General features: G+C 46.5%; 1 protein-coding gene and 1 long non-coding RNA gene across 2 annotated transcripts; both read left to right on the top strand.

Moving 5' to 3' along the window:
* Nucleotides 1-1,026: 1,026 nt before the first annotated feature.
* LOC309540138 lies at nt 1,027-4,624 on the top strand. The gene is made up of 2 exons (XR_014223055.1): nt 1,027-1,291; nt 4,172-4,624. It is a non-coding gene; the product is annotated as an uncharacterized lncRNA (long non-coding RNA).
* Nucleotides 4,625-6,162: 1,538 nt separating this feature from the next.
* LOC309540121 (uncharacterized protein) lies at nt 6,163-15,701 on the top strand. Its single transcript, XM_082236812.1, has 2 exons — nt 6,163-6,316; nt 15,298-15,701. Exon 2 carries the CDS (start codon nt 15,308-15,310, stop codon nt 15,668-15,670), a length of 363 nt encoding a protein of 120 aa, XP_082092938.1. The 5' UTR covers nt 6,163-6,316; nt 15,298-15,307; the 3' UTR covers nt 15,671-15,701.
* The last annotated feature ends 8,045 nt before the right edge of the window (nt 15,702-23,746 follow it).

Here is a 23,746-nt window from a genome sequence, read left to right as displayed (position 1 = left end):
AATTTTACTGTATTTTGTTTGTTTGTATTAAATGTGATACGGAAGGGGGTCATGTCTTCTTCACGTCCTTCTTCGCTACAATATATCCATTTATTTCCAATTGTCAATGTCAAAAGGGACTAAAATCTATAAAATTCATAGAAAATCAACGTGCCAATTTGCTCAATTTCTCTAGGACCCCATGACACCTCCCCTGTCCTCCATAATCCCTCAAGCAAGGTGTCAAGACCCTAATCCGGTCAAATCGCTCTGCCAAGCCCTTCCTCCGGGCGATGCCAGGTGACAGACTATGCATACATGGACCATTGTCTTCTCAGGATGTGCTTATCTGCGCATATCTCCAGCTCTGCATATTCCCCCTCCCTCCTCCATATGTTAATCCGGTGTAACCCAACCTCTTCCTAATGTATTCGTGATGTAATCTGTGTAACCCAACCTCTCCTTAATGTAATCATGATGTAACTGGGATATATTTTGCACTGTATTCTGGGATATGGAGGGAAATTTCAAAAGTTCATGTCACCCCTTTCTCGCTGTTCAATCTCGCCTTGAACCTGTTGCGCAATACACTTGGATCTTCTGCAGTTTGCTCCTGTCTCCGGCTGAGCTCATTTTCTTCCGCAGGGACCCGCGGACCTAGTCCGACGAGCTGGGTGGCAGAGTAGCCCCGCACCCAGATTTTAGCCGTAACAGATGAAACACAAATAAAAAGCATTTTTTTTTTTAAAAAAAGAATTGTCCATTGTGAGAACAGGACGGACTAGATGGGCCATTGCCCTGATTCTGCAGGCTCTTTTCGTGTTCTCAAGACCGAATGTCCTCCTCCTGCTGTGTATGTGCCACTAAGGTCTGTTCCTATTGCACCTGCTCCTAGCATCACAGAAGCATTTGCGCTCATGTTCTGAGCTTCCCAGAGGCACCTGGAGGACCCAGGCTCTCTGCTTAGACTGACTCTTAGCTTCCAATTGGTTGCCTGTTTGATGACCTCACAGGTGGGTGGCGGCTTTGTCCTCTGCTTCACAATGGGAGCTCCCGGGGCAGGTGCGGCCCAGGGTCTCCCGCCAAGCAATGGTGCCTTGACCAAGATGCTGCAGCCGCTGGACTCCTGGAGCTCTCTCTGGGCCACAGGTTAGCTGCAGACTGCAGGCTAAGAGGTTTGGAGCCTGGAGGTCAGAGGACAGCCTTCTGGGTGGGAATCTGGCACCGGGAAAGTCAGCAGAGCTGCCAGGTAGCACACTGCGGTTTCCGCCCAAGGATGTGGATTGTTGCATGCCTACCTAATCTCTGAAAGGTGAGCAACTTCCGGGGTTCCAGCAGTTACTCAGGGTTCTGTTTCCTTGGAATGAAAGTCAGCAGAGACAGTGGTAGTGCTGGTCGATGATCTCCGGCGGGCTAGGGACAAAGGTGAGAGTTGTTTCCTAGTTCTGCTGGATCTCTCAACGGTGTTTGATACCATTGACCATAACATCCTTCTGGACTGTCTAGAGGGGCTGGGAGCTGGAGGCACTGTCATACAGTGGTTCCGCTCCTTCCTCCTGGGCCGTGTTCAGAAAGTGGTGGTGTGGGATGAGTGTTCAGACCCCTGGGCTCTCACTTATGGGGTGCCTGAGGGTTCCATCCTCTCCCCCATGATTTTTAATATCTACATGCAGCTGCTGGGAGAGATCATCAGGGGCTTTGGGCTGGGTGTCCATCAATATGCGGATGATACCCAGCTCTACCTCTCTTTCAAATCAGAACCAGTGAAGCTGGTGAAGGTCCTGTGTGAGTGTCTGGAGGCGGTTGGAGGATGGATGGTGGCTAACAGATTGAGGTTGAATCCTGACAAGACAGAAGTACTGTTTTTGGGGAACAGGAGGTGGGCAGGTGTGGAGGACTCTCTGGTCCTGAATGGGGCAACTGTGCCCCTGAAGAACCAGGTGCGCAGCCTGGGAGCCATTTTGGACTCACAGCAGCCCATGGAGGTGCAGGTCAATTCTGTGTCTGGGGCAGCTGTTTACCAGCTCCATCTGGTACGCAGGCTGAGATCCTATCTGCCTGCGGACTGCCTCGCCAGAGTGGTGCATGCTCTGGTTATCTCCCGCTTGGACTACTGCAATGCACTCTGTGTGGGGCTACCTTTGAAGGTGACCCAGAAACTACAACTAATCCAGAATGCGGCAGCTAGACTGGTGACTGCGAGCGGCCGCCGAGACCACATAACACCGGTCTTGAAAGACCGACATTGGCTCCCAGTACGTTTCTGAGCACATCTGGTGGGAGAGCCTTCTCGGTGGTGGCACCCGCCCTCTCACCAGATGTCAAAGAGAACAACAACTACCAGGCTTTTAGATGACATCTGAAGGCAGCCCTGTTTAGGGAATTTTTTAATGTCTGGTGCTGTATTGCTTTTTAATATTCAGTTGGAAGCCGCCCAGAGTGGCTGGGGAAACCCAACCAGATGGGCAGGGTATAAATAAATTATTATTATTATTATTATTATTATTATTATTATTATTATTAGTAAACACAGATCTTGCTTCTCCATTAGTCACAGCTGTGGATCCAGCACAGAGCAAGGAGGTCTCTGTGTATCCAGCTTCCAACCAGCTCAGCTGTCACACACCACACCTGGCTATTCTTCTCCTACCTGGCAGCAGCTAGGTGAGGGTGTGTGTGTGAAGGAAAAGCCCACCCTTGTGGAAGAAATACTTCTGCAACTTGGCTGTGAATGAGCTCTGGGAGGAATGGGAGATGAAATGGGATTTCCACTTGCAATCATGTCGACTAACATGCCAATGTGGGGAGGGGTGATTTTCAGCAGGACTGGTGGGTGAGAGAGGAGAGAATCTTATGCATTTCTTTCTACTACAACTTTGATGAAAACCACCCCATCCCAAGACGTAGTCCTATTGAAAACCATCTCTCTCCCCCCCCCCATGCTATGCATGGCATTCCTTCTTTTGAAAATCTTGTGCAATTGCAAGTTGGACCTCCAAGTCCAAACTAGGGGCGCAACAAAACTGGAAGGGTGAGGGGGTTCCTTCAAAAACAGAATGGCTGAACAAATTGGTAGAATTTGCTGAATTGGCTCAAATGACAAACAGGCTGAGAGGTAATGTTAACCAAAAATTTATTCAAAAATGGGACATGTTCAAGAACTATTTAAAAATATATAATAGTCGTGTGGCTTCTTCGACAGCACTTGAATGATTTCTGTATACATGAATGAAAAGGTTCTAAAAATTAGTAAGGAACTTTAAGATAGTATAATTAGTATAATGTTAAGTTTTGTACAACAGGAAAGTAGAAAAGGTAAAAGCATTGGGGGTGGGAATTCTCATGTGTATATATGTAGGAGTGTATGGTGAATTGTATTGTATTTTGAATTGACACTGTTTTGTAAAAAGACCATATATAATTATAGTGGTACCTCTGGATGCGGACAGGATCCGTTCCGAAGCCCTGTTCGCATCCTGATGTGAATGTAACATGTGACTGCGCGTCTGCACGTGCGCGGGTCATGTTTAGCTGCTTCCGCGCATGCGCGTGATGTCATTTTGAGCGTCTGCGCATGCGCGAGCAGCGAAACCCGGAAGTAACGCACTCCATTACTTCCGGGTCGCCGCAGAGCGCAACCCGAAAATATTCCTCCTGAAGCTACTTCAACACGAGGTTTGACTGTATGTTATCTTATCAAGTAAATTAAATAAAAAATTAAAAGCAAACAACAACAACAAACTATGGGTGCAAACTTTGATTGACTAAATCAATCAGCCTGAGGCTTTCAGCCTGAGAAGAGCTATGCTGGCAGGGGGCTTGTGGGAGTTGTAGTCTAAAACATGGCTGTGCTAGCCAGGACTCATGGGAGTTGTAGTCTGAAACATTCCTGCGTTGCAGGAGTTGGACTAGATGACCCTTGGGGTCCCTTCCAACTCTACAATTCTATGGTTCTATATGGCTGTGCTGGCCAGGACTCATGGGAGTTGTAGTCCAGCACATGGCTGTGCCGGTGCAGGGCTGATAGCTAGGGGTGATGGGTGCAGGGCTGCTAGCTAGGGGTGATGGGAGTTGTAGTCCAACAACACCTGGAGACCCATAGGTTGAGAACCGATGATCCAGAGGATACCAGGCTAGGGAAAGCTGCCTCCGTCCAGTTCACCCATGGTTCCTCTTCCCCATTCATTTCCAGGGAATGCACGCCCCCCCCCCCCCAGCCCTGTGGACCATGGTGCTGCCTAGCAGAGGAAGAGCCTAGCGGAAGATCCCAGCCATGTGCGTGGCCACCTTTGTGATAGTGCTCTCAACCACTTACTACTTCTTGATGACCGACCGGTTCCATTCTGAGCTAATCGCCTCCACCCAGTTCCTTGGCCCCTTGGCTGCCCCGCTCCTGGATGTGCTGCGCATCACCTCCGACCTAGGGCGCCACACCGTCTACTTATTCATCTCTGGTGCCCTTGCCTTGCTGCTCTCTACGATCTCCTCGTGGGTGCAGGAAAAGGTGCTGGAGGAGACCAAGAACGTGGGCTTTTCCTCAGGGTTGTGAAATCAGCAGGGCTTGGAAACAGCCCTGTTGCAAAACAAGACAATGTGGGAGCTTTCTATTTGCCCCTAAACACTGCAATAAACATGCCTCCCCCTGCATGGGGTGTTCTTCTAGCGTTAAGTCTTGGGTTTTAACTCCGTTGACAGCTAGGAAGACCCTAGCAATTCCCATCAGGCAGGGACATCTCCACTGTGGGTGGGTGGAAGATATTTAGCAGAGACAAAAGCTGGGGCTGCTAAAACGCCAAGCAGCTCAGGGTGAAAAGGGATTTTGACGGGAAAACCTGCTCTATAATGTTGAATTGGAACCAATGAATCACTTGGGTTTCCCATGGATTGCCATTTGTTCCAATTTAGCAGTAAAGAGCAGGTCTTCATGCTCTGGGGGAAAAAAGAAAAAAGAAGTGCCTGGACAGGGAGCTTTAAAGCACAGAGCCCAAGACTCCTTCATTTCAGGGTCCTGGATTTGAGACCTATGTTGGGCAAAAAATTCCTGCATTTCAGGGGGTTGGTATAGATGACCCTCATGGTCCCTCCCAAATCTACAATTCTATGATCTGTGCCTAGAAACACAGCAAAAAGTACGTCTGAATGAGCCCTGAAGACAACTTTCTCTGGTCCTTTGTTGGTTTAGCGTTGCACCCCTTTGCCCAACAAATCTGAGTTGGTATTTATTTATTTTTAAATTCCCATTACTAAAATTAGTCATGATGATTCAGGAGCAGATTAGTATTGGGTTTTTTGGGGTGGCTCCCTGCCCCCCCAAAAAAACCCTTCCCACTCAGAATCTTGGCTGAGTTTTCTGGCCAGAGCTGAATGAGATCCAATAATAATAATAATAATAATAATAATAATAATAATAATAATAATAATTTATTATTTATACCCCGCCCATCTGGCCGGGTTTCCCCAGCCACTCTGGGCGGCTTCCAAAAGAATATTAAAATACTGTGATACATAAAACATTAAAAGCTTCCCTAAACAGGGCTGCCCTCAGATGTCTTCTAAAAGTCTGGTAGTTGTTATTCTCTTTGACATCTGATGGGAGGGCGTTCCACAGGGAGGGCGCCACTACCGAGAAGGCCCTCTGCCTGGTTCCCTGTAACTTGGCTTCTCGCAGTGAGGGAACCGCCAGAAGGCCCTTGGTGCTGGACCTCAGTGTCCAGACAGAACGATGGAGGTGGAGTTCCTAACCACTGCCACCACCCCATGGACCACAAGAGAGACATACCCATGGAAACAGTTCCCAGTTCCCATCTGGACCGCTAGGCTAGCCACATTAGGGTCTAGTTGGCTGTATGATGGAAGACCTCTGTGGGAGATTCTATTCCAGTAGGCACCCCATGATGACTTTCTGAAGGTTGACCTCTACTGCTTTTTCCATTGTGCTTTTCTGGAGGAGGGTCGTAGGGCATTAGGTTCAATATTTGGCATCTTCAGGTGCGGCTGGAGACGTCCCCCATCTGAAACTCTGGGAAGCTCAGAACCTGGTCAGCGGAGGAAAAATCTGAATGAGAGAGCGGGGTCCAGCTTCCCTAACAGGAAGTCTTCTCCAGGGTGGCCACCAGTCCCCAGCCAAAGGTTGAGGGCTTGCAGGGCTGCCATTACCCAGCAAGCTGGGTTTGTGACATCAGCAGTCAAGAAACAGAGTGCCCTCCCCAGGGCAGCCACTCCCATTAGGCCGGGATGTGGTGTGGGAGACATCTCTGCCCAATGAATGGGTCAATAATTCAGACACGAGGACGGGCCTGGGGGTAACATCTAATGCTGAGCTCAGCCTAGAAGGGAGGTAAGTTGGGGCTTTCCTGCCCTGGGAGCCTGAAGCCCATACCGTGAATCCCATTGCTCATTTTTAGCCCTGGTATTATGAAGGGGCAAGGCTCATTCATCCCAGCATCCTGTTCTCACCAGATGCCCCAATGGGAAGCCTGCAAGCAACACACGAGCGAAAGAGCACCCTCCTTTAGTGTCCAACAACTGGTATTTAGTGCTCAATCAGAGCAAACGTCAATTTGAATTTTCTCTGGATTGCCATTTGCTCTGATTGAGCTTTAGAGAGCAGACATTCATGGAGAATGCAGAACAAAAAAATAAAGGACACATGCACACAGGGCTTTAAAGCATAGACTATGCCTGTAAAGGGAACGCGGGTGGCGCTGTGGTCTAAACCACAGAGCCTAGGGCTTGCCAATCAGAAGGTTGGCGGTTCGAATCTCCGCGATGGAGTGAGCTCCCGTTGCTCGGTCCCTGCTCCTGCCAACCTAGCAGTTCAAGTTCAAGTAGATAAATAGGTACCACTTCGGCGGGAAGCTAAATGGTGTTTCCATGCGCTACTCTGGTTTGCCAGAAGCGGCTTAGTCATGCTGGCCACATGTCCCAGAAGCTGTACGCCGGCTCCCTCAGCCAATAAAGCGAGATGAGCGCCGCAACCCCAGAGTCGTCCGCGACTGGACCTAATGGTCAGGGGTCCCTTTACCCTTTACCTTTATGCCTGTAAAGAGCAGAGGAAAGGGAAGTGTGGATAAACCCTAACTTGGGATCCCAGTGTCTAAAATTAGTCGTTCTTGCTGTTATTAACAGGTCAGGGCAAATCCACATGGGGAGTCCTGCTGATTCCCTGTAAAACATGCATGTACATGTGTGTGTCTGGATGTGTCGTAAAGTGTGTTATGGGTGCATAGGTGGAAGGTGCCAAACTTTGACACATTTCTCCATCTTTCAAACACCTCATTTCTCTTTGAGTAGTCATGAAGTCTCAGTGGGCGAACATAAGAAGAGTCCAGCTGTTTCATCAGGCCAACAGCGTCTTCTCACAATGGCCAACTGGATGCCTCTTCTGGGAAATTTGCAAGCAGGATTAGAGCCTAAGAGCCTTCTCCCCTCCTGTAGTTTCCAGCAACTGGTGCTCAGAACTACTGCTGCCTTGGGCAGTGAGCCCTAGTGTCATGAAGGGGGGAGGAAAACCTTTCTCAGTCCTCTTCCTCTGGGCCACGCAGAATTTTATAAACTTCTATCACGTTGCCTCTTAAATCTCCTTTTCTCCATTCTAAAAAGTCCCAAACGTTGCAACCTTTCTTCATCAGGGAGTCTCTCCATCCCCTCACTCTTTTCTGAACCTTCTCCAACTCTGCAATGTCCTTTTTGAGGTGAGACAGCCAGAAATTGTGCACAGTACTGCAAATGTGGTCATGCGGTAGATTTGCCCAATGGCGTTATGTGTGATGGCCTGGGACTTGGGCTCGGACTCAGAACCAGGGGAGTCTCAGTCCACACCGGATCCTTTGCCTCAGGCGGCATCTGAACCAAGCCTGGGGCCTGATCCTGAAGAGTCCCAGTCTGCACAGGTTCCCCTGCAACAAGCACCAGCTGGGCCGAGTCAGGGCCTGAGCCTGCCCTGGCTCCAGATGTGGAGATGACCTCGTTGCCTCCAGCTGGGCCATCACTTACAGCTGCTCCACTACCGGTTGGGTCAGGGGAGGCTGAGGCGGCCTCTGGGTCTAGTAACCCACCGACGTCTCCCGATCTGCAGAGACTAAGGTCTGAGAGAAGGAGAGACCTGAGTACTTGCAGGAGGAGTACTCACCTTTGGGCGAGACAGGGAGGTGAGTCACCGGGGGATCAGGACCGGCCGTTACCCCGACAAAGATAAAAGGCTGTTGGACCCCGACCCAGGTTGCGGGAGCAACATTGCTGTATGCTAGAACCTCTGTGCCTGACCTAGCCTGGTTTCCTGCCTTGACCCTGTTGGACTGACTCTTCGCGGAACCCTTGGATTTGGGACTGGACCTGGACTGCATTGCTCGAGTTTACCCCCGGGCCCAGCACATTATGATCCTGGCATTTTTTGTTTTCAGTGCTTTTCCTAAGGATCCGTAGCATGGAATTTGCCTTTTTCACAGACTAAAAAGTCTGAAATGCTGCAACCTTTCTTCATATGGGTGCTACTTCCCTTATGGTCTACCTAGTTTAGCATCCCATGATGGTCAACCAGCTGCCTCTAGGAAGTCCACAAGTAGGGTGTGCGCCAAATCAATCAGTATGAGCTGTTCAGCAATGGAATGGACTCCCTTAGGAGGTTGTAGACTCTCCCTCGTTGGAGGTTTTTAAGAAGAGTTTGGTTGGCCATCTGCCATGTACAATCTAGCTGAGATCCTTGCATTGCAGGGGGTTGGACTAGATGACCCTCAGGTTCCCTTCCAACTCTTCTACAATTCTTTTTTTTCATTTTTGTATATAAATTTTTATAAGGGTGCCCGCCGAGTCCCACGGTCATAGGCTTCATCCGCCTGTGATTTCCAGAAGGGTCCCCGCTATGCCGCAGCGGAAAAGACCCGTTTCATGCGGAGCTGGTCCCTCCAGTTCAGAGGGAATCCGCCATTACCGGTGGCGCCACCCCGGAAGTCTCTAATTGAACATATTTTAACATCTTATACAATTTTTTGACTTCCATCAATCTCATCTGAAATTTTTCCAATCTAATCACCAAATATACATTTCTCACTTCCACTATTACATTTAACTCATAACTGATATCACTATTCTTTCTCTAATTAGCAATACTTCATACGGTTCTCCTTACAAAGTTTCTTGTAGTCCTACTAGTGTAATTTGTTGGTTACAGTTGCTCTTCAAATAGTTCGTATATTTCTTCCAATCTTCTGTGAAACTCTGGTCCCGCAGGTTTCGAATCCTTCCTGTCATTTTAGCTAATTCTGCGTAGTCCATTCATTTCATCTGCCATTCTTCTTTCGTCAGAATTTCAATACTCTTGCCGATGTTATTGCATACAAAAACAATTTAACATCTTGCCTATTAATATCCTCACCTATAATACCAAGTAAAAAAGCTTCTGGTTTTTTAAAAAATGTATACTTCAACATTTTTTTCATCTCATTATATATCATTTCCCAGAAGTTTTTTTTACTTTCTTACATTCCCACCACATATGGTAAAATGTTCCTTCCTTTTCTTTACATTTCCAACACTTACTACAGTGGTGCCCCACAAGACGAATGCCTCGCAATACGGAAAACTCGCTAGACGAAAGAGTTTTCCGTTTTGGAGGTGCTTTGCAAAACGAATCTCCTATGGGCTTGCTTCGCAAGACGAAAATGTCTTGCGAGTTCCTGTGGGTTCCCCCCCTTTTTCTAAGCTTCTAAGCCACTTATCAGCTGATCCGATAAGCTGATAAGCCGCTAAAAGCCACTAATAGCGCTAATCCGCTAATCCGCTAATCCGTCAATGGGCTTGCTTCGCAAGACGAAAAAACCGCTAGACGAACAGAATCACAGAACGGATTATTTTCGTCTTGCGAGGCACCACTGTATTTGTCTTATACATTCCAGCTAATTTCACAGGTGTACTATACCATCTATACATCATTTTCATCATGCTCTCTTTCAAGGCATTACAAGCTATAATCTTCTCCCACCTGCGGTCCCCAGCACCTGGTGTTCAGAGACCGATTTCCTTCAAAATTAGGGACGGCATCTAGCCATCATTACTAGGAGCCCTTGGCAGCCATAGAAAATATGACTGCTTTTGGGCGGGTTGGGTAAGGTTAGGTCCTAGAACCATGGCTGGATCTAGACACATAAAAAAAACCGTTTCAGGAAAACGCATTGTAAACTTCATTATGGGAAATCAAGTTGGCGGAAGATGGGACTCCACGGCGCCATCTGGTGTCACAGTATTATGACACATTTAAAACGTTATTTCTTTACTTATGTAGCTGAGTCCCATGAGCTGGAAAAGATCCGGTGCTTTAACTCACTTTAATTGGGTAAACCTAAATTTCCCCTGCATCCTTGAACCCCTCCTACAGAACAGCGCCAGTCCAGAGACACCCTTATTCCCAGGTAATATAATATCCCGGCAGTAGTTTAAAACAGTGCCAATACCGCGTATATTAAATCCAGCAGTTATCAAAACACGACTTTAAAATAGCAGCAGTTTTAAGCGCAGAGCATTAAAACATTAATTAAAAGCAGCTTGGAGCAGAGAAGTCTTCAGGGCCCGTTTAAAAAACTGACAAGAGAAAGCACCAGATTCACTGCCTAGGAGTGCTAGAAGATGTCAACTAAATGAGACTGTTTCCTGCCACCCTAATATCCAAGAGATGAGAGACTCCATGGGTTCCAGGCATTTACTCAGGGTTCTGTTTCCTTGGAATGACGAAGACTGTGGTGTCTTTAGAATGTATGGCTTTATTCACACATATCCACAAGGACAGTCTCTATGGGAGCTTTCTTCACGCACCAGGCTGGTTGGCAGACCAATTCTGCATTACAACGGTGTCTGCGAAGGTGGCATGAAGGCTGGCAGTGTTAACCATGCCATGAGGGAATCCCTTGCAGACAACCGCAGTCCCTGCGGGGACCAGTCAGGTGACCAGAGGTGGAATGACCTCTGGGAGGAGCACAGAGAGAAGAAACAGCATAGTACATCTGCAGCAGCGCAACCGGACGCCACCATCTGCCCCAGCTGCAACAAAACATGTCTCTCCCAGAATCTTTTCATATGCAATAGCTGCCGCAAGGTTATTGGTTGCAAAAAAATGGAAATCAGAAGAAGTACGAACATTGAAAGATAGGCAACATAATTTTTTTGAAATGATTGAATTAGCAAAAATGACGGCAACAATTAGAATGCAATCTAATCAAAATCTCAAACAGGAATGGAAATGTGTAGAAGAATACATAACCCAAAGATGCTCCAACAAGAATTTATTGACATGTATAGACTGATTTCACAAAGTTAAGTTAAGCTAAGCAGATATATAAGAATGAATGTTTAATTATTAAGATACAAAAATACAATCTCAGTAATAAAGTTACAAAATAATAACAAGGAAGTCACGTACGGGTGGGGGGAAGACACAGGGCAAGAAATAAGAAATGGATAAATGTTGGTACATAATGAAATGTGAAAATGTGAATTTACGAATATAATGTATATGTATCAGTATGTAAAGATTTCATATATGTATTGCAACATTAATAATAAAACAACAACAACAACAACAACAACAACAACAACAACAACAACTGTCTCTCCCATATCAGTTTCTACAGCCACAGCAGGGGCTGTAACTCTCCAATGGTTTGGCTTTACCCCCAGAGGTACACTCCATTTTCTCCCGAGACAGATAGGTGCCAAGAACTATGCATAGATGGAAGATCAGCACTCATACCACACTGGTCAAAGTTCTCTTACCTAGCAGATAGGAGAGTCAGAAGGACGGCAATTCGAATCCATGCAATGGGGTGAGCTCCCATTGCTTTGTCCCAACCTAGCAGTTTGAAAGCACACCAGTGAAAGTAGATAAAAAGGTACTGCTGCGGCGGAAAGGTAAATGGCGTTTCCATGCGCTCTGGTTTCCGTCACGGTGTTCCATTGTGCCAGAGGTGGTTTAGTCATGGTGGCCACATGACCCGGGACGCAGTCTGTGGACAAATGCTGGCTCCCTTGACCTGAAAAATGAGATGAGCGCCGCACCCCATAGTCACCTTTGACTGGACCTAACCACCCAGGGGTCATTTACCTTATACCAGGGGTCAGCAAACTTTTTCAGCAGGGGGCCGGTCCACTGTCCCACAGACCTGGTGGGGGGGCCGGCCTATATTTTGAAAAAAATAATAATGAATGAATTCCTATGCCCCACAAATGACCCAGAGATGCATTTTAAATAAAAGGACACATTCTACTCAACATGCTGATTCCCGGACTGTCCATGGGCCGGATCCGGCCCCCGGGCCTTAGTATGCCTACCCATGCCTTATACCATTTACTTTACCCAGTGGTTCCCCCCTCCACTAAAAAAACGTTTAGGGGGTACACTCTCATTTTGACTCAAGAAAACCACCATTTTATAGTTCAAATCGGGGAGAATAAATACAGTAAATGGACAAAAGTACAAAGGTTCACAAAATGTTTAGGGGTATGTGTACCCCTGCATTCCCCCAAAGAAAGCACTGACCTTACCTTGCAGCTAGGTGATGGAGTGGAAGAAAGAGCCACCAATCAGTCTTGGAGGGGGGCATCATCACTTAGCTGCAGCCCTTGCAAACTGACTCATTATTTTGGGATGCTGATGAGGACACTTAAGTGGCCAGCTAAGTTCACTGACGAGGGCAGTAACCTCCATCAGATTCCAACCCTCTCAGGGCACAAGACCCCAAGAACTGGGAGGGACTTGGGATGTCATCCAGACTGACCCTCCCCCAAACCCACAACCGTGAAGATTTTAAAATTTATTCTAAGCAAAGCAAGGAAACTATGGCCCTTCCTGTTTTGTTGGACCACATTTCCCATCATCCTTGACCACTGGCCATGTCACCTGAGGCTCATGGGAGCTGAAGTCTTTCCAACAAGATCTGGAGAGCCACGGGTTTTACCTGATCGAGGGGGTGGAGCAACTCTGCTCTATGAGGAAAGGTTGTAGCTTTGGGAACTTTTTCATTTATAGAAAAGGTGAGTCAGAAGAGACATGATACAAATTTATAAAATTATACATGGATAGCGAAAAGGGTTTCTCCCTCTCTCGTAACAACAGGATTTGCAGACACCCCCAAAGAAGTTGAAGAACTACCGACGAAAGAAGAATGGAGGATGAAGTTGATGGACTATGCAGAATTAGATAAATTAACAGGAAGGATTCGAAACCTGCAGGATCAGAGAGTCTTAGAGGACTTAAATATATGAACTATTTGAAAAGTAATTGCGACGAACTGATTATGCTAGTAGGACTGCAAGAAGTTTTGAAAGGTGGATAATCTGAAATATTACAAGAAAGACTATGAAAAGAATTATTAGTTAAGGACAATTAAATGCAATATAGAAATTAAGAAATGCAGAATAAGTGATAAAGAACGGAAAATCATCAGAGGTGTTGACGGAAGTCTAAAACATTGTATAAGATGAGAAGATACGTTGCATGACTGTTGGAACTGATATGTTAAAAAAATCAATTAAAATGTTTATATATATATAAAGAAGTTGAATGCTGGAAGATTCGGGACAGATAAAAGAAAGGACTTATTCATGCGGCACAAAGTTAAACTATGGAACTCCTTGCCACTGGAGGCAGTGATGGCCACCAAGCTGGGTGGTTTCAAAAGAGGATTGGACAAATTGGTGGCTGTCAGTGGCTACTAGCCAGGGTGGCTATGCTCTGTCTCCACAATCGGGGGCAGAAATGCTTCCGGACATCAGTTTCTGGAAACCACAGGAGGGGAGAGGGCTTTCATGCTGGGATCTGGTCAGCCACTGTGAGAACAGGACGCTGGACTAGATAGGCCTGCTCTAACATGTTCTTATGTTCTCATCTTCTTATGATCCCTGTGGAAGGTCTGCTGCATTGGATACAAACCTTTCATTTCCATAGATGGGGTGCCACCACCAAAAAGACACTCTTTCCAGTCTCTACCTGCCCTAGCTCAGAAGGCTGATGCTGTCCCGTCAGGGAGACCTGGGGAGAGGAGATTCCCAGTTGCCTGCCTCCTCTCTTGGTATCTTTGAAACAGCTCAGTGAAAACGTAAAAAACAGGGTTTTGTGTTGGCTATTTTTCCGAGTCACGCAGAGAGATGCAGCGGCTTCACCCTCGAAGCCTTAGCGATGAAGTAGATTCCACACACAAGACTCTTTGCTTGCAGGGTGCCAACTATTAACGAGCAGTTTTATTTATGCACGTCAAGTCCAATGCAATGCATTTCTCTCCCTTGAGCCCAAGAGAGGGTTTTCTTGCTTCCCAAACTCCTTTGTAGCAACACATGTTACAAGATTTTGCAGCTGTTGCAGAGGTTTTCCTTTTTTTAATAAATATTTTATTCAATTTTCACAATAAAAAAGCATACAAAGACAAAAAGAATACAAGATCACAAAAAGCAATACAATACAAAAATACAAACATTAAACACATAAAGAAAGATAAAACACATATGATAACAACCAAAAAACAAAAATTCCCTCTTTCTTAATTTCTCAGCTTCAATTAACTTATTTTCCCGACTTCCTCACGTCTCCCATTCCTGTATCCCTTTTTAAAAATTAGTTCAACAAATTCATATTCTATTAATTTATCTGTTGTTAATCCAATCTTATATTTTACTTTGTCGCTAAAGCCCCTGCGATTCATTTCAATGTCCTTAACATTCAAAAACTTTACAATATTTCTGCAAATAAATTTTAAATTTCTTCCAATCTTCCTCCACCGTCTCCTCTCCCTGGTCTCGGATTCTGCCAGTCATTTCCGCCATCTCCATATAGTCCATTAGTTGCATCTGCCAATCTTCCAAGGTGGGTAAATCTTGTGTCTTCCAATGCTTTGCGATGAGAATTCTTGCTGCTGCTGTAGCATACATAAAAAAAGTTCTATCCTTCTTTAACACCGATTGGTCCACTATGCCCAGGAGGAAGGCCTCTGGTTTCTTCGGGAAAATATATTTAAATACCTTTTTCAGTTCATTATATATCTTTTCCCAGAAGGCCTTGATCCTTGGGCACGTCCACCAAAGGTGAAAGAATGTACCTTCATTCTCTTTACATTTCCAGCATTTGTTATCGGGCAAATGATATATTTTTGCAAGCTTGACTGGGGTCATGTACCACCTATACATCATTTTCGTAATATTCTCTCTTAAGGCATTACATGCCATAAATGTAATCCCGTTGCAGAGGTTTTCCTCTCCCCCCCCATGTACAATTTATTATTTACAGAATGCATCTTCTAACTGATACAGTACAAATACTTATATTTTGTGCCTCCCCAGGGGGATCGCCATGGCTCGCCAGAATCCCTCGCAACATCAGCCGTCGGAGCTGTCGCCGGTTGAGCCGACTCCCGGCTGCAAAGCGGTGGCGCTGCCCACCGCGTGCAGCGGGTTCCTGGGGTCCTTCCTCAACGGCGTCAAGATGGTCCTGAGCATCATCTTGTTCCTGGGCCTCTGCGCCTTCACGGCCTACGTTGCCCTGCTCTGCACCGCCCTGCTGTTTGCGGCCGCCCAGGTCCTCTTCAGCACCCTCATCCCGTCGGCTCTCCTCATCCTGCAGTTCCTGCTCTCCGCCATGCTGCTCCTCTTCTGCCTGCAGTGGATGAGCGAGATCTTGTCACAGCAGTTCTACGTCCACGACCCGGTTTTGTGAGATCTTCGGGGAATAAAAGCACGAAGGAGGACTGGGCTTGCCTTGGCTGTCTTTCTTCTCCCTGAGGCAGAGTGGGGCGAGGGGTGCAAGTCTGGAGTGTGTGTGTGTGTGTGACCCTCCAGTTCAGAGGTGGCCTACATTTTATATGGCTTTAGCAGAAATGTTATAAAGAATTAAGCAAAAATAGATTGTTAATGGGTCAACGTGGAAATTTAAGGTTAGATTGTGTTAAGATAAATTATAGAATAAAAATCAAGAAAGTTGGAAAGGATTTGCTGAAATAGCTAATTGAACAAGAATACAAAAAAGGGAGGTGTGAGGAGGTCGATGATACAAGTAAATGAAAGGTAGAGATATAGAGATATTGGATGTGTTTTTAAAAATGTTTTTGCTTTTCTTGTTGTTTTGTTGTATTTTTTTGTTTTTTCTGTTTATTTTTGATGTATTGTGAACTTTTTATTGTTTCTTTCTTCTTTTTTCTGTAACTATTAAACTTTTAATAAATATCTTTTAAAAAAAACAGCAGAGGTGAGAGGTGGCCTACATTTCCTCTGTTAAGGGCCTTATTCCCTCAGTGGCAGGGTGGGTAAGAGCAACAAATCAACAATAACTCTTCCTTCCTTCCTTCCTTCCTTCCTTCCTTCCTTCCTTCCTTCCTTCCTTCCTTCCTTCCTTCCTTCCTTCCTTCCTCTCTCTCTCTCCTTTCTTCCTTTCTCCTTCCTTCCTTCCTTCCTTCCTTCCTTCCTTCCTTCCTTCCTTCCTTCCTTCCTTCCTTCCTTCCTCTCTCTCTCTCTCTCTCCTTCCTTCCTTCCTTCCTTCCTTCCTTCCTTCCTTCCTTCCTTCCTTCCTTCCTTCCTTCCTCCCTCCCTCCCTCCCTCCCTCCCTCCCTCTCTCTCTCTCTCTCTCTCTCTCTCTCTCTCTCTCTCTTCTCCCTCCCTCCCTCCCTCCCTCCCTCCCTCCCTCCCTTCCTTCCTTCCTTCCTTCCTTCCTTCCTTCCTTCCTTCCTTCCTTCCTTCCCCATCTCTCTCTCCCACTGCTTCTATCTCTTTCTGCCACCCATGGGTGCCAACTTGAATAAAACATTGGGGTGGGGGGCAGGTGAGCCCTGCCCCGCACAATCGATCACACAGTGTAGCACATGCGCACCATTTGAATGGCAATGGCCATCAATTGGGGGGGGGGCTGTCCCTCTCAAATATTTTATGGGGGGCAAAGTGGTGTCTCCTCCCCTCCCTGTAGTGGATTTGGGACCCCAGAGCTCCCCCAAAGAGTGGGAAGCTGGAAAGTGAAATTAACAAGGTCATCCACTTCAAAACTGCAGAGATGAGCTGTCTGGTTTCCCTGGGGTGATCCTCTTAAGCATCACTAAACGTGCAGGAGAGATGTAGAGGACCCAAGGTTTCAGAGACGTGGTTGAGTCAGATGCTGGGGAAGAGTCTGACATGGGAGATAAGAGAATGCAATCACAGTTAGAGCAAGAATGGGTTAGTTTGGCCCCGCTTTCTCCAGAGTTCCCAGCTGCAGACAGACAAGCAGCCTCAGAAGGGGAGGAAACAGACAGCCTTGAGGGGCTTGCTATGCAACCAAAAGGGAGGCAGCATACGCTAATAGATACCTATAGCTCCAAATGTCAACATAATTAAATAGAAATCCCACAAGGCCTTGCCATGGTGGGGAATGGGACTCAGTGCGTAGGAGACCCAGGTGGTTAGCTTCCTCTCTAGGTGCTAACCATGGAAAAGAGATTTCAAGTGCGCGCCCCCATTGGCTCTACCATCTGGGTCTTCATTGTTTTCTCTTTTTTTTCTTTAAAAATCATTTTTATTAGTTTTCCAATAAAACCATCCAATTAACAAATCCATCATATCATAATCCAATTAAAAATAATAAAATAAAATAAAAAACCAGCCAAATTACAATCCAAATTATTTATTATTAATCATGATAGTAGATAATAGATAAAAGATGATAATAAATAGGTTTCTTTATGAGGCTGGGCATAGAAAACAATTGTAGGTATAGAAAAGTAGAAAAAGGAACATACCTGTCAGGGCTGCCTCAGGTCTCAGCTCACAAAAGACCAACGCCCAGCTCTTCTTATATACAAGGATGTTTATTGCAGTTCTTTATTGGTTCCACAACCGAGGCACGCAGCCCCGCGTCTCTTTCTCCTAGACATTAGAAATCCCCTCTGAATCGGTCCCTCCCCTACACCAGTTTAATAAGCTAACGCTGCTCCACCTTTTTCTCTCTTTCCTTTTCCGCAGGGTCTTTCTGCCCGCTGGGGTTCCTCCCCTCCTGCTTTCTCCTGAAGCGGAGTCTCCAGACTGCTCCTGCCCCCTCCTGCGGGCTTTGGGTCCTGGCCCCTCCTCCTCCGGGCTCCCTGTTCTCCCGCGCGCCTCCTCATTTGAACTTGGTGCGCGCGCCCAACCTCTGACCTTCCTTTTGACAGTTATGCTTCTCTCCTCACTGCCTTCCTCCCCTTCCGGGAGAACGGCTTGCTCTGATCCCTCCCCTTTCTCTGTCGCCGGAGCTGCTCCCTCTGACACACTGGAACCTCCCCCTCCCTCGCTGCGCTCTGGTGGGGAGGCTGGCCCTGATTCCCAGCTGCCGCTTTGGGGTCCCCTGCTGGCCCCCCGCTCCTGACACTTTCCCCCCGGGGCTCCCCTTGCCCTTACCACAGGCTCCCCTTTCTGAGAATCCTCTGATTCGCTGGAGAGACTCATGGAATCCCCTGCGTCATTGCTATCCTCTTCCTTGCTCTCCTGGGATTCCTCTCCATCGCTCTCCATTTCCTGCCTTCCCTGTGCCTCTGTCCCTGTACCCCTGACAATACCAATCACCTCCGTAAAGCCAAACACCATTGATGAGAATCTCTTTGAAGTCCGAGCTTAAACACCAGGGACTATGCAATTCTGCAGATTTTTTCTCAGTCTTCTTCAGTCCAGACTATGTCTGTTTATTGTCCAAATCTAATTATTTTATCAAACAGATATTTCCGGCTTGTGAGAGTGACTTCGGAGAGTTCAGGCCATGCTGTGCTCTGGGAACCAGCATCCTGCTCCTTGCACCTTGGTGCCAGCTGACAATCTCGGACGGTCTGCGGGTCTACGAGACAGACCTCCCCCACCCTGGGGAGTCTGCCAGGGCTAATTACCCCCATGTTGTTGTTTAGTCGTTTAGTCGTGTCCGACTCTTTGTGACCCCCTGGACCAGAGCACGCCAGCACTCCTGTCTTCCAGTGCCTCCCGCACTTTGGTCAAACTCATGCTGGTAGCTTCGAGAACACTGTCCAACCATCTCGTCCTCTGTCGTCCCCTTTTCCTTGTGCCCTCCATCTTTCCCAACATCAGGGTCTTTTCCAGGGAGTCTTCTCTTCTCCTGAGGTGGCCAAAGTCTTGGAGCCTCAGCTTCAGAATCTGTCCTTCCAGTGAGCACTCAGGGCTGATTTCCTTCAGACTGGATAGGTTTGATTTTCTTGCAGTCCATGGGACTCTCAAGAGTCTCCTCCAGCACCAGAATTCAAAAGCATCAATTCTTCGGCCATCAGCCTTCTTTATGGTCCAGCTCTCACTTCCATACATCACTACTGGGAAAACCATAGCTTTAACTATACAGACCTTTGTTGGCAAGGTGATGTCTCTGCTTTTTAAGATGCTGTCTAGGCTTGTCATTGCTTTTCTCCCAAGAAGCGGGCGTCTTTTAATTTTGTGGCTGCTGTCACCATCTGCAGTGATCCTGGAGCCAAGAAAGTAAAATCTCTCACTGCTTCCATTTCTTCCCCTTCTATTTGCCAGGAGGTGATGGGCTCAGTGGCCATGATCTTAGTTTTTTTGACGTTGAGCTTCAGACCATATTTTGCGCTCTCCTCTTTCACCCTGAATTACTGCCACGGCTGAGGTCTGATTGTGTGGGAGGCAGCCATTTCTCACCAACGGAAACAGGAAGCCAGTGGGTCTACATTGTTTTCAAACTTGTTTCAGGGTGGACAACCATTCCACTGGAGCACCTGTGGAGAACTTTTGGTTTTCTGGATATCGCTGAACTACAACTCCCATGATCCCTGGTTCTTGGCTTCCTGGGGCTGATGGGAGTTGTTGTTCAGGGATATCTGGAGGGCCAGAGGCACCCCACACCTGAATGAGACTATTCCTTTAGAACAGGGGACTGTTGTCTGTAATACACCATTCCTGCGCACCACCTCACTCAAAGCAGGTGTGGAATGTCTTACCTGAGTGACAACCTTTCTCCTGGCTGATTGAAAGCATCTTCTTTTTCAAAAACCGAGTCAGGGGAGCACTTCCAAAAGTAGATCATGCCTCACAATGGTATGGGTTGCACAATCCCTGTCCCACGCCCATAACATTTTAAATATATTGCTTGCTGCTATTTTTCTTTAATATCTTTTTTGTGGGAAAAAAGAATCACTGCTGACCCTGTTAAGCATGGAAATGCTGGTTTCTTCCACTCTGTGATGCGCAGCATCACACAAATGACCCAAAGGCAGTAATGATACAAATATTTATATATATATTTCATTCATTTATTACATTTACAACCTATAGAATCATAGAATCATAGAATCATAGAATCATAGAGTTGGAAGAGACCACAAGGGCCATCGAGTCCAACCCCCTGCCAAGCAGGAAACACCATCAGAGCACTCCTGACATATGGTTGTCAAGCCTCTGCTTAAAGACCTCCAAAGTAGGAGACTCCACCACACTCCTTGGCAGCAAATTCCACTGTCCAACAGCTCTTACTGTCAGGAAGTTCTTCCTAATGTTTAGGTGGAATCTTCTTTCTTGTAGTTTGGATCCATTGCTCCGTGTCCGCTTCTCTGGAGCAGCAGAAAACAACCTTTCTCCCTCCTCTATGTGACATCCTTTTATATATTTGAACATGGCTATCATATCACCCCTTAACCTCCTCTTCTCCAGGCTAAACATGCCCAGCTCCCTTAGCCGTTCCTCATAAGGCATCGTTTCCAGGCCTTTGACCATTTTGGTTGCCCTCCTCTGGACACGTTCCAGTTTGTCAGTGTCCTTCTTGAATTGTGGTGCCCAGAACTGGACACAGTACTCCAGGTGTGGTCTGACCAGAGCAGAATACAGTGGCACTATTACTTCCCTTGATCTAGATGCTATACTCCTATTGATGCAGCCCAGAATTGCATTGGCTTTTTTAGCTGCCGCGTCACACTGTTGGCTCATGTCAAGTTTGTGGTCAACCAAGACTCCTAGATCCTTTTCACATGTACTGCTCTCAAGCCAGGTGTCCCCCATCTTGTATTTGTGCCTCTCATTTTTTTTGCCCAAGTGCAATACTTTACATTTCTCCCTGTTAAAATTCATCTTGTTTGTTTTTGCCCAGTTCTCACCCAGCCTCCCAAAGGACAAACTGGTGATAAAACAATAAATGCATTTTGAAAGCTAGCCTAGTACAGCTGAAGCCCGGGAAAGAGCTCAGCTTTAATGATGGCTCTTTAGAGAGGAAGGTCTTCAGTTGGTGCTGAAACGGCAACAGTGATGCTGCCTGCCTGATATTCAAGTGGAGAGGAGTTCCAAAGGGTTCGTGCCAAGACACCAAAGGCGCAATCTCTACACTGCAGGGGACTGGTCTCCTGGTAAGGTGGCATCAGCAGAAGGCTCTCACCTTCAATTTGGGCATGTTAGGGGTGAGATGATATTTTACGTATTCAGCTTCCATGCTTCATATGGCTTACAGTGGTACTTTGGTTCTCAAACGCCTTGGTACTCAAGCAACTTGGAACCCAAACAATGCAAAATCAGAAGTAAGTGTTCCGGTTTGCGAACTTTTTTCGGAAGCCGAATGTGCTCCGTTTTAGGTGTTACGCTTCCTATTTGATTACCACACTTCCGTTTTGAGTGTTACACTGAGGTCTGTCTGTGTTTGCTATTTATTTTGCATTTTTACAGTGGTACCTGTGGTTGCGAACAGGATCCGTTCTGGAGCCCCGTTCGCAATCTGAGCAGAACGCAACCCGTGTCTGTGCGGGTTGCGATTCACCACTTCTGCGCATGCGCGTGATGCCATTTTGAGCGTCTGCGCATGCGCGAGTTGTGAAACCCGGAATTAACCCTTTACGGTACTTCCGGGTCGCCATGGGACGCAACCTGAAAATGCTCAACCTGAAGCAAACACAACATGAGGTATGACTGTATTTTTGTGGCTCTTTTATGTGTTTTTTTGTGACTGTATGAAACCTAGTTCAGCTACTGATTGATTGGTTGTATGACTGCAGTACATTGTTCATTGCTTTCATTTTATGGATCCATGGTCTTGTCAGATAGTAAAATTCATGTTAAATTGCTGTTTTAGGGGTTGCTTTCAAAAGTCTGGAATGGATTAATCCATTTTGCATTACTTTCTATGGGAAAGCGCGCCTTGGTTTTGGAATGTTTAGGTTTGGGAACGGACTTCCGGAATGGATTAAATTTTGAGAACAAAGGTACCACTGTGCACTAAAATCAGTACACTGGACCTATCCTGTGTTATCTACTGAGTTGAATAGGATCCAAAAGGCAGCAGTCTGATTGGTCCACAGGAGCCACCCAATCCAGCTCCAGGTGGAAGTGAATCCACAAACTGATTGGCCTACAGGTGAATCCCAGAATTAGCCAATCACGTGGGGCCCATTCTGTAAATAATGTATATAAAGCAGACATTCTGGGGGAACTTCCATGAGTTGAATAAAGAGCATGAAATCCACTCTCGACTTCGAGTATATTTCATCCTGGTAGCCAGAGGTGCCAGCTTGCAAGGGCGATGGGTGGGTGGGTGGCAATGTTGCACACATAACATTGGGAGGAGCAGGGTGGAGCCAAGGTTTCAGAGACGTGGTTGAGTCAGATGCCAGGGAAGAGTCTGACATGGGAGATAAGAGAATGCAATCACAGTTAGAGCAAGAATGGGTTAGTTTGGCCCCGCTTTCTCCAGAGTTCCCAGCCGCAGACAGACAAGCAGCCTCAGAAGGGGAGGAAACAGACAGTCTCGAGGGGCTTGCTATGCAACCAGAAGGGAGGCAGCATGTGTGGACTCCTCATTTGAGAGTGGAGGAGAAGTCCACCGCCCCTCTCCTCGCTCTAGGAGGGCTGGAAGGGTTAAATTACAACAGAAGTGCAAAAGAGAGGAAGACAGGGTGTTGGCACTCTCTGTGTTGCAGCAGGGGTGGAGATTCAGAGTGGTGCTGCTCTCTGCGTGTAAATTGTAAATAAACATACCATGAAACTGCCAGAGGCTCATTAGTTCTTGTTGGCCTTGCTCGTGTTGGCCTGAGATCCGGGCACAAACATGGCGGCTGCATGGCTTCAATGGCTGGTGACTTCACCACCACCTCTTGGCACTGTCTCTTTCCCCTCCAAGGCAGAGGAGAAGGAGACAGCCACCCAGACATGTTCTCCAGTCGGCTCCTTGCTTCACCTCCGTGCTGCCCCCCCATAAATGTTTTTATTAGCAATTTCAACATAACAACATATCAAAACATATCATATTAATTATTTTCTCCCCTTTCCCCCCAAACCCTCCCTCCCCTCTTCCAAAGCCTTCCCTCAGCTCCTCTCTCTGATTTCTCAGCACATATTATTCTCTGCATACTGTAACATTGTATAAATCTTTACATTATCTGTCTATCATGTTATCAATCAACAAATTTGTGTCTGTTTATTCAAAACCTGCCAAGGAGTCCAATTCATTTTTTCGTCTTTTTAAGTAACTTGTGAAAAGTTCCCATTCTGCTTTAAAGTCGCAGCTGTCCTTATCTCACAGTTTGTATGTCAGTTTAGCCAATTCTGTGTAGTTCATAAATTTCTCTCGCCACTGTTCTTTTTTCGGGGTTTCCTCATTCTTCCATCCTTGTGCTATCAAGACTCTTGCTGCTGTTGTTGCATAGATAAATAAATTCTTTGTTTTCCTTGGCAGGTCTTGTCCTACAATCCCTAACAAAAATGCTTCTGGTTTTTTAACAAATGTCATTTAAAACATTTTCTTCAATTCATTATATATCATTCCGCCCCCCCTTTAACTTCTCTACATTCCCACCACATAAGATAAAAA

This window comes from Podarcis vaucheri (assembly GCF_965113315.1).
Source record: "Podarcis vaucheri genome assembly, chromosome: 9".
Lineage (NCBI taxonomy): Eukaryota > Metazoa > Chordata > Lepidosauria > Squamata > Lacertidae > Podarcis > Podarcis vaucheri.
Note: the sequence above shows the minus strand (reverse complement) of the source record. Positions and strands in the feature narration are given on the sequence as shown.